Raw genomic sequence first — 10,433 nt, forward strand, 5'->3', positions numbered from 1 at the left:
CCTCAAGTAAAGCTGAGCTGAGTAAGCACAAAAAAAAAAAACACCTAGCCTTGTTTGTGAAACTGTAGTCCAAATTATTCCAAGAGCCCTCTGGCTCATCCAAGAACAACCCAACACAACACCTAAAGCACTGGAGTTCTCACACTTGCCTCAGTTAATGTCGATTAGTACAGCATAGAAATCGTTCAAATAGTGGTATAAGCAGCAAATTTAGCACACAGATACTCCTTAGACATTTTCAAGATGACCACCATATCCGGTATAGAAGTAGGATTTGCTATATGTATGTACAGACTTGCCCATAAAGCATCCAGATTGATCAATGTCGTAGGATTCTGTGGTACAATATGCCATTTGCATGGCAGCCATCTTTGATTTCAAATGGTTCGCATAATTTCTTTTTAAGAGCAATGTCCAAGGAATGTTTTCACGAGGTTTGGTGCTTGCATCATGATTTGAAAGATTTCCACTCAACGTTCACGGTTCAACAATAAGAAACAGACTTGGCTTGAGAAGGTATCCATGGGAGAGTTCCAAGGCCAAAACCGCTGCTGACCCAAAGTAACATATTCTGTGGACTAACAAGATGAAAATGTAACATTGTGGAAAATGGATTTCCTGTTAAAACTGGCGTAAAACTAATACATTTCAGAAAAATTACATTTTACTAACAATCAAGCATGTTGGTGATTGTCTGACAGTCTTTGGGGTTGGCATTTTCACTAAATAAATAATTGACTGAGATCAAAATTTGTTCAATTTAAAACATTCAAGTATGATAGAAAAAAAAACACAAAGAAGATTTTATTAAGGAGGATAATATGTCTTAAAAAATAAACACAGAAATCTTTGTTATTGTGGCACCGTGAAGACTTTATTTTCAGGCCATACAACCATACAGTGTCTATAGTACCAGAGATAAAATCACAAAATAAATAACATGTAATACTACAGTAGCACATTAAAAAGGACACATATTGTCATGACACAGGCAAAGTTTGCACCGTTTATGAAATAATTATGTCTGCAATTCATGCACTTGACAGCTGGTCGTCCATTTTTGAATTTGATCAAAGTGTACCAACAAGTCAAAGAGGACTCGGTTTCAATTCACCGCAGTCCGATTTTGGACAGAACAGATGACATTGGCTAACCCGCAGAGTGTTGTTTTAACTAACTTTAATAAGTACTCTTTCACTTAAAATGCTAAAGTATCTGCCACAGTTGAGAGTAGTTCTGGCCTCATTGAAGCAGAAATGACGTCTTACATAATTGTTTAGCATTATTCATCTGAAATACAGGAAATAAAACGATGCTCTGCTGTCCTGCGATCAAAACAGTCCAGCAGCCAAACTGTAAAAGTGGAGTCGTTCCACGTCGGTACAGAAACATGTTTGTGACAGTCCGTATGGTTTTCCGTTTCCACGTGGTGTGTGCGCCCTCCCGTGCGTTCTTGTCAAGTTGCAGTAAAAGAGCCAGACCTCAACTCCAAAGTCTGTTTTTCTCAGCCACATTCGAACTTCATGACAGAAAGTGGTAGCAGTCTGTTGACAAAAAAAGTGGGGCAGAGGAGGTTCTGCTCCTGTCGGAAGTTTGTGTTTAATGCGAAAACGGGGTTAATGTGCGTCTAGCCGTCCAGAGGTTTTCCCAGATAAACCATTGTGACTTCAGTGTTGCCGTACACGGCGGAGACGGCCGGGAACAGGCAGACTTTAGGAAGTCCGCGGAAAGCGATGCCAAGGAACTCGAAGCCCCTCTCGAAGGCTAACGTCTTGTCATCCATGTCTAGAATTACTCGTATTCGCTCCCCGATCTGTCAACGATAAATAGTCACATTGCGGAGTATGAGTACACAGAAGCGATTGATTTCAAAGAATGACAATTTGCAGAAAATATGATTTGAGACTAGTGATGGGCCAGTGTAAATGTATTATTTCAGTTTTTTGTTTATGGGAATGTTACAGTAAAAGTCCTTCTAATGACGTATTAAGAATAGGATTGTCTGTTAAGCGGCCAACTTCAGGCTAGCTACCTCACCTGATAGCCTGACTAATTAACCGGCTACAAGCTTGTTTTAACCTACAAATAGCAGATAAACAAAATTTAAATTTTGTTTATCAAAATGCCACTAAAAATGATGCAAAGGTAAAATTTATAAGTGTAAAAATCAATCTTTTGCATTAATAGGATTTTTGTTGCCTTCCAGTTTTAAATAAAAGCAATTAAATCACGTTTTGCATTTAGAAGTGCATCACTGAAAACCATCATTTTTTTAAATTCGGTCCAAAAAGTGAAATACTTCAAGTGTCTATTTCTATTATATTGATGATTATGGCTTACAACTAATGAAAAATGAACATTAAATTCTTCAGAAATTCACAACATGAAGTAAGATTGAAAAAAAGGGGGAATTTTTAATACAGAAATGTCATCCTACTGAAAACTAGGCTCATGTACTGTGCAGTACATGCACTCCACATCTTTTTGCATGAGTTACATCTCACTTGTATTGTTCTGTCAGCTGCCTCTTAACAGATCATAAATTTTCTATGGTAGCAATCAAGCAAAGTGATGCCATGATTATTAAAGCAGGTATTGGAACATTTGACAGTGTGTGCAGGTGCCAAGTCCTGCTGGGAAACAAACTCAGCATCTCCATCAAGCTTCTCAGCAGAGGTAAGGACAAAGTGCTTCCTGCTAGACGGCTGGGCTCACTGTGACTTGGTGAAACGAGGACTTACTTAACAGCTCTCTGAAAATCCCTGATGCTCAATAAACTTTTTTTTTTAAATTACACTTTTATTCCTGCCACTTAACCTCTCCTCCTCAATTTGCTGAGAAACAGCGTTATTTGAACGCTGAATTTGGGTTTTCTGTTAAATTCTAATTTTCCAACATGATTTCATTTCGGTGCAGTCGCAGTAAAACTGCGGGACGCGCTACGCTCACCTGATATTTGGGCGCGTTGTTGCACTGCGGGAAGTTTCCGCTGACCTCCCCGTTGTGAAGTAGGTTATTGTCGACCAAGTTCCAGCCCCAGCTCTGGTCGTCGCTGCCCAGCAGGGCCACGTAGCCCTGGCACTGCATCGCCGCCCGCTTCGTGGCGATGCCTATCACGGCCACGGTGCCCAGGGGCCCTTCCCACCAGATCTCCCAGGCGTGCCGGCCTTCTGTGAAGCCGATTTTGCCCCGCGCGCCGTCCGTACTCTGGGCTATGGGGTTGCGGTGCAGGGTGAAGCCGTTCTTCTTCACATAAACGTTGCGGGAGCAGTCATGGGAGCTCAGGGCGTGTTGGAAAGCCTTAAGCTGTTGATAGAAGACATGACATCAGTCACACGGTTGGCGTCTATTGTGATTATTAGTTGCACAAGGGTTTCAAAACTTTGTCTGTTACATAAGGACTGTCATCTTGGAGGGATGTTTGGTGCCTCCATTGGTTTTTGCCATATCTTTGTGCTATACAGCAACAGAACAATCTACATTTTGTTGCAGCATGGCATTTAGTTTTCAATATTAAGACATGTAGGCCACACTTTTTCAGATTCTTATACATCCAAAGTTTTTCATCCACTTTGTGTTCAAATACCAATAAAATACACTTAAATTAGTGGCTGCAAAGTGGCAAAAGGTGAAATGGTTTACAGAGGTATGAACTGTTTATCTAGAGATCAATGTTAGGCTTCATCTTCAATAAAATACAGCAATAATAAAGGATAAAAACAATACATGATGAAGAATTTGTAGTATCTCTATTGTTTGTTTTCATTTTTAAAGGAGTGAAAATCTTCAATTTAGTGACACCTTTCACATTGTTTAGTTATATAAGATCAGATGATATGATAAGATCCACAAGAGTTGGAGTCAGTACAGAGAACCCTTACTTGATGAGCATGAAAACAGAAACGCATATCGTCCGTCCTACTAAGTCCTGCTTAAAATATACATTAAAAAACGATTGCAAACATGTACACTAAGTATATATTAGCTTTATCGTGCTAATAGATAACAGAAGAGAACTGTTGCTTCTTGTCCAATAAAAACCTTCCTAGGAAGGATTTTGAAAGGAACTCTACCACGTTCCCCACATTCCTATACAAGACGGTCTGTGGAAGCCTACCTTCCCCTTATATGTGGGCAGGTTGCACAGGATATCAGACCGCAGGGCTTCATCGCTTAGCGTCCGAGAGCTGAGGCTGCGCCACACCTCGCTGTTCTCATCCGCCAGAATGTTGTTCCAGTGCCAGCAGACCAACGAGCAGCGCATCAGGTCAAACAGCTCTAGATAGGAGAAAATATGCTCCAGCACTCGGGCTGGCAACCTCCCGGCCACCCCTGCGCCTCCGCCCGCCGGAGTAGCGTAGGACAAACCGGCGGAGCTGCAACTGGCCGCCGCCGCTGCTGCGCCCAAGCAGGGAGAGCCTCCTCCCCCAGCGGCTGCTACAGACATTGGGGTCCTTGCTCCTCAACGACGACACCGGCCGACCGAATAGTTTCACCGTGTGCTGTGAGGCGACCTCTAAAATGACCAAAACGGCGTCATTTTACCTGTAAAAGCCCCACGCAGGTCGCAGTTAAACCATGAGCACAGACCCTGCTCTTCCCAGTTCAATGGCTGAATGAAGCGATGCGTCAAGGTCCTGGAAGAGCAAGTAAAATACTCGCAGCCTTGTCGGAAAACTGTATTACACTTAAATGTGAAACTATTTAATTTATTTAGAACTACTCAAATGATTTTAAATGTATGAGTCAACCAAATGCCAATGAAATGCAGACCCAAAATCGGGCTGTTATGTTTTTATTGATCTTTAAGGACCACATAGTTGTCAGAATAATGAGCTCACAATTTCACAATGTTTACCAAATATGAGGCTACATTTTTAAAACATTATTTTTTTTAAAAAAACGTATGACTTAAACCATGTCTTTCTCAATCGATGCAATAATATTTTCTGACCTGTTACGGTTGTTTTTATTGTCATTAAACGTGTCCTCAACATATGGCGTACAGTGAAAAATAAATAATTATTTTATTAAGTAAAAAAAAAAATCATAAGAGATAGAAAGAGAAAGAGAGAGAGAAAAATAACTAACTCCGAAGGGCAAAAGAAATCCGAAACGCTTCGTTGTTAACGTTGCTGCCATATTGTGAGTGGACTTTTGTGTTGAGAGACTTGCAAGACGGTTGTGTTCTCGTCATTTTTTAAACGGTGAACTTAATGGGGATTAATATATATATATATATATATATATATATATATATATATATATATATATATATATATATATAAACGCAAACTTAATTAAATGTAGTAGATTGCGACTGTGTTAATTTTAGGCACATTTTGTTTTAAGGTCGTGCAGAAGTCTCTGTTATTTGTATTGAAATAAAAATCTTACTGATTAAAAATTACTCATCAAATTCACCTAACGTTTATCATTTTTGTTTTAAATCTGATGAACTCGGTTTCTTCCTTTCACAATGAACTTGCCACTCTCAATATGGCGGACATGCTTGGCGTATCGTTTCTGCCAGAGCAACGAAGCCAATGCGGCGAAGGATTGTGCTATGAAGACCACGTGACAGAACACACACGGAAGTGACGCGTGGTGCTCAAAAGAGTTAAGCAAAGCATCTGGGAACAAAACACCAGCTAGCTCAGTTTTTATTTAACAGCGGAGGACCGGAGCTGGGAGCAAACACACGGTGGAAACGGTTGACAGTAAGTTCCAGCTCGGGTTGTGTTGAAATGAGTCAGAGTTGAGAGTTGTGTGCAATGTTGGGACAGTCCGTCAGTGCAAGAGCACAGCTGTCTCGGTTGCCTGCCTTCCTCCTGTCCGGAGCAGCGCGGCCTGTTGACAAGTCCGTCCCGTCTGCGGGCTGTCCGGGGACTGTCCCGCGGCTCGGCGCGGTCACACGGGTGATCTGCAGGTCACACGGGACATCCGAGAAAAACATGCGAGGACCAGGCGCGCTGAGGTAGCCGCAGGTTGGGTGCCATTTAAAACCTGCGAGCTAAGCTAGCTTAATGATAACAAAGCGACGGGATGTTTCGGAATTCCTCCGCTGAGAGAGAGGTTGCCATCTTTTCTTATGCACAAGGAGAACACCTGACGTCTCATTTAGCAGAGCACACACAAAGTCCTTGGTGTTGCTAAGACCTACAGGGAACGGGTTTTTAAAGAAAATCCGAAAATTGTGCTTAAATAGACTTCATTTTTAAAGAAAATAATTATATTCCAATAAAGTGCCGCTGAAGTTAGGTCAAATAAGCAAATTTAATTACCGCCAATATGGCTAAAACTATTTTGTCTAATGTGGTTTTTATTTCGAAAGTGATACTTTTATTAAGAGATATTGACCGCATTGTTTGTTTTATTTGTTTTTGTGCTGAATGCTTGCATAAACCAATGCACAACTTTCAACCTTGTTTTTACACAAATCTTGACTACAGTAATAATATTAAATGTAAGTTCTAATTATCAGGATTTCCTTCAAATTGATTTTTTTTGTGAAGTGATGTAATGGTGTTTCCAAACATCACCTCTAGAGGGCAGTATAACAAAATGTCGAAACTAGAACTGAGCGTTTAAAGTCACATGGAGGGGAAAAAAACAATGTTCTGAAACATAAACATTTTATTAGGCTATTTAGCAAACAGTATGATGAAAGTGAGAGTCATGTTTGTAGGATGCATTTTATTTTTTTATAATAAAAAAATATATTCATATACAAAGTAGATTCATATACTTTGTATATGAATATATTGGAATTTAGTTTTAAAGGCACATATTTCATGTTTTAAAAAATGGGTAATGAATAGTGTGTTTTCCACTTTCCACTGGCTTGCCTAACTTGTATCTTAAATGGTTTTTGCTTTTATTTTTTATTTTTTCAACACAGCTACTATAAGTACACAGACGCCATGAATCCTGTATACAGCCCTGCACCAACAGGGGTCCCCTTCACCAACACAAAGGGTTTGAGCTATCAAGGTACTTTCTTCTGCAGCAACACATGCAAAAAAAAAAAAAAAAAAGCAACACAGATTCATAAAGGTTCTCCTAATCAAATCTTTTTTTCCCCTGCCCCTTTGTTTGGTCACAGCAGCTGGATTCCCTGTCGGATACGCGACCGCTGCACCGGCATACAGCCCCAGTGTTTATGCAGGAGCAAACCCGGGCTTCCCCAGCGGTGAGAACTGAACTGTAGCTTTGAACGTTTTTCTTTTGCCTTCCTTTACCACCTGAATGTTTGTTACAATTATTGTGGCATTTTAGTTGTTGCTTAAAATAACTGAAATGTTACTGGAGTTGCAACAGTAGCATTTGACTTTTTACCAGTGATTATGAATTAAAAGTTCCCAATCTCAAAACGACACATTAATAACAAAAGAGATTATTCAGTCACTTTTATTTAATAGGACTTGTAATAACTTCACTAACTGTGACTTCTTATTTTATTTGAAAAAAAAAAAAAAGTTTCTAAATGTGGATATTTTCAATGCCAGTTAACAGTTTTAAAAATTTACAGTATGTGCAAGCAATAGCAGTTTGTCAGCGCATCCTTAAAAAGTTAAAATTAAGGCCTTAAAGTATCTTAAATTCATTTTAAAAAGGTAAGTTTGTCTTGGCAGGACTATTTCATTTCATATACTCCATGTATTTGTTTTTCTCACTGGATTCAGGCAAAAGAGTCGCACTCAAACGTCTTTGTTGCGTTCTGTGACTTGAGGCGGTCATTAATGGTCTTTAAAAAAGTTTTCAAAGTTGGTGAAACCCTGAATAAAACAAAGTGTTTCCTCTTGCTAGGCTATGCCACTGGCACTGCTTTCAAAATGTCCTGCTCTCCCAACACGGGGACCGTCCCGCCATATTCCTCCTCTCCGAACCCATATCCCACCGCCGTTTACCCTGTGAGGAGCACCTATCCCCAACAGAGCCCTTACGCACAGGTCAGTGACCGGGAACAGGTTTGGACTGTCATGTCTGACATTGTGATCGTATTTTCCTAAAAATATGTTGCTCCTCTTTGATCCAGGCGCTAATACCGTCACAACAGCAAGGCACCTATTACACGCAGCCGCTGTACGCTGCTCCGCCTCACGTCATCCATCACACGACGGTGGTCCAGCCCAACGGGATGCCCGCGGCCATGTACGCCCCGCCCATCCCTCCCTCTCGCCCCAACGGTGTAACCATGGGGATGGTAGCGGGCACAACCATGGCCATGTCAGCAGGTGAGCTTCGGCGGTTTCCAACACGTTAGCGGTGCGCTTCGGGACCAAACGAAACGTGTTTGTTTGTGTTTCTTTCTAGGAACTTTGTTGACAAGTCCATCACCAGCACCCGTTGCCCCCCACCAAGTTACGATGCCCACGTATCGGCCCCCCGGCACCCCCAGCTACAGTTATGTGCCCTCACAGTGGTGAAGAGACTGAAGCGTGAGTCCAGTGTATGACTGAAAGTCTCTCAATATTGCAGAAATATTCACGTCCCTTTAACTTTTTCACATTTTATCACATCATAAACGTCAAGAGTGTTAAAATTGATCAATGCGAAAAGATTTTAATTTTAAGAAATAAATATGGAATGCGGACACAGCGGTTACTTTTTCAACAATTTGTTAATGGGTTTTATCGATGCATTCTGGCATCCATAAAACATTGAGAACATTCATGATCCTAATATGAAAATGAGTTTGTTTTTTATGTGTCAAAATGTGAAGAAAAATAAAATAGTTCAAAGGGTGTGAATAGTTTTCGAGCGGCGCGCAGAAACCCGTCTTGACTCATGCCCGTTCTTCTCCCCGCAGGTCGCAAAGGCGTTAGATATGCATTCACACTCTACTCCAGTGTTTTTTGCTCTCGGCAGCAGCCTGCCCTCGCAGCGTCTGCAAACCACTTAGTCTTCTTCCAGCATAATGTGAATCTAAAGCCCAACTAACATAGATCAGAGCCCCGTTCCAACATGGAGGGGGCTTGGAAGGATAGGCCCATCTCCATGTATCCCTCCCCTTACCCCATCCCTCTTATATCAACAAGGCTGCATTCCATCTATCCCCCCTCCCCATCCCCCCCACTTTCCTTCCAGTCCCCGCCAGCATCAGCACCTCTGCAGCCTGGCCTCATATCTCACATCAAACTGCAAAAAAGTAAAAAAAAAAAAAAAAAACCTCCAGGCGAACCTTTTGCGGACTGTCATGCAGGTTTTTATAGCTTAAACTGAAGTGGTAAAAAGGGAGTTCTGTTTCTTTTTTTTTTTTTTTTTATTATTATTATTATTATTATTATTTGGAGGATACCTATGACGTTGAATGCATGTGTGTGTGTGTATATAAATATATATATATAGATATATGAAGTAATGCTAGCTTGATCTACCTGCTGTGACAGATGCAAAGTCAATAAAAGGCACACGTCCAAAGGAACTAAAAAAAAAAGTAATAATCTGCAATGCTGAATCACCAGTGACCGTCTCATAAATGTGAAAAAAAAGAAAAGATTTTTCATGCAAAAACGTGCCTGCGTACTCCGACGCAGAGTCTTACCATTTCCACTGCTTTCAATATGTAACGCAAGGTTTTTATTGTTTCCTTAAATGACGCAGCGTCTTTACTTTACTTTTTTTTTTTTTTTGTATTTTGGGGGGGAGGGGAAAAAAGAGATGGGGAGTGTTTGAGTTCGTGCCTCTGACTGACAGCCATTCCGCAACTTAACCAGCCCGAGTGTTTCATTTCTTTCTCTTCTTCTTTTTCTGTGTTTTTAGGAAAAGTTGCTTTCTAAAAAAAAAAAAAATTAGAAAAAAGACCAAAAGCAGTTTCGGCCTGTTAGAGCTGCAGCGTCTTCGTTTTGGCCAGAAGTGTTCTTTAGCAAGGAACGGAGAGAAGTTGGGGGAATCGTTTGACGAGAACAAATGAATGGGAACGCCATTTTGTGTGTGTGTGTGGGCGTGTGTGCGCGCGCGCGTAAAAGAAACGGTCTTAATGTTGAAAAATAAAAAATGTTCATAAAAAGCGGTGCCATACAAGTGCAACATGCTTTAAACGTTCACATCGAGATAGTTTGTGTCCAGGTAGTTCTGACGCACTACAGCATTAAATCACTGCTAACTGTGGCTATGTTAGGAAAACATCATATTGTTCAAGTCCAGTTGTGAATAGCACTACTGAATGAAGGCACTAAGTGAAAACAGTTCAAGATTTTTTTTTCTTTGATTTACCCTTCGACATGGCTCGCTGTCTTACCTCAAAGTAAACCCACCAGTATCACTCGTTTCAGAAATGCTTTTTCTCTGTTGCCTCGGTCACCTCAGTTAAATAATCTGTTTTGTAAATGTTATTTTTGTGATTTTGGTTCATGTTTTGTACTCTAAAAATAAAAACCAACTATAAGGGAAAACCTCTGTGTCTCTCTCTCTCTTTTTTTTTTTTTTCA

General features: G+C 40.7%; 2 protein-coding genes across 4 annotated transcripts; one reads left to right on the top strand and one right to left on the bottom strand.

Annotated features, from left to right (window-relative positions):
* Positions 1 to 848: 848 nt before the first annotated feature.
* fbxo45 (F-box protein 45) lies at positions 849 to 4,861 on the bottom strand. Its single transcript, XM_015002930.2, has 3 exons — positions 4,118 to 4,861; positions 2,950 to 3,306; positions 849 to 1,813 (listed from the first exon to the last, which is right to left on the bottom strand). Exons 1-3 carry the CDS (start codon positions 4,445 to 4,447, stop codon positions 1,628 to 1,630), a joined length of 873 nt encoding a protein of 290 aa, XP_014858416.1. The 5' UTR covers positions 4,448 to 4,861; the 3' UTR covers positions 849 to 1,627.
* Positions 4,862 to 5,593: 732 nt separating this feature from the next.
* Positions 5,594 to 10,397, top strand: fam168b (family with sequence similarity 168 member B). 3 transcript variants are annotated; one of them, XM_088001192.1, is made up of 7 exons: positions 5,594 to 5,720; positions 6,902 to 6,993; positions 7,106 to 7,192; positions 7,810 to 7,952; positions 8,039 to 8,237; positions 8,317 to 8,452; positions 8,813 to 10,397. In XM_088001192.1, the coding sequence occupies exons 2-6, from the start codon at positions 6,924 to 6,926 to the stop codon at positions 8,427 to 8,429; spliced, it is 612 nt and encodes a 203-aa protein (XP_087857318.1). In that variant the 5' UTR covers positions 5,594 to 5,720; positions 6,902 to 6,923; the 3' UTR covers positions 8,430 to 8,452; positions 8,813 to 10,397. The 3 variants fall into 3 exon arrangements, with proteins under 3 accessions (XP_087857318.1, XP_014858417.1, XP_014858418.1); XM_015002931.2 differs by having other exon boundaries at positions 8,317 to 8,441; XM_015002932.2 differs by having other exon boundaries at positions 7,109 to 7,192; positions 8,317 to 8,441.
* The last annotated feature ends 36 nt before the right edge of the window (positions 10,398 to 10,433 follow it).

Source organism: Poecilia mexicana, unplaced genomic scaffold, assembly GCF_051168715.1.
Source record: "Poecilia mexicana isolate PSO_F unplaced genomic scaffold, ASM5116871v1 scaffold_20, whole genome shotgun sequence".
In the NCBI taxonomy this organism is placed as follows: Eukaryota; Metazoa; Chordata; class Actinopteri; order Cyprinodontiformes; family Poeciliidae; genus Poecilia; species Poecilia mexicana.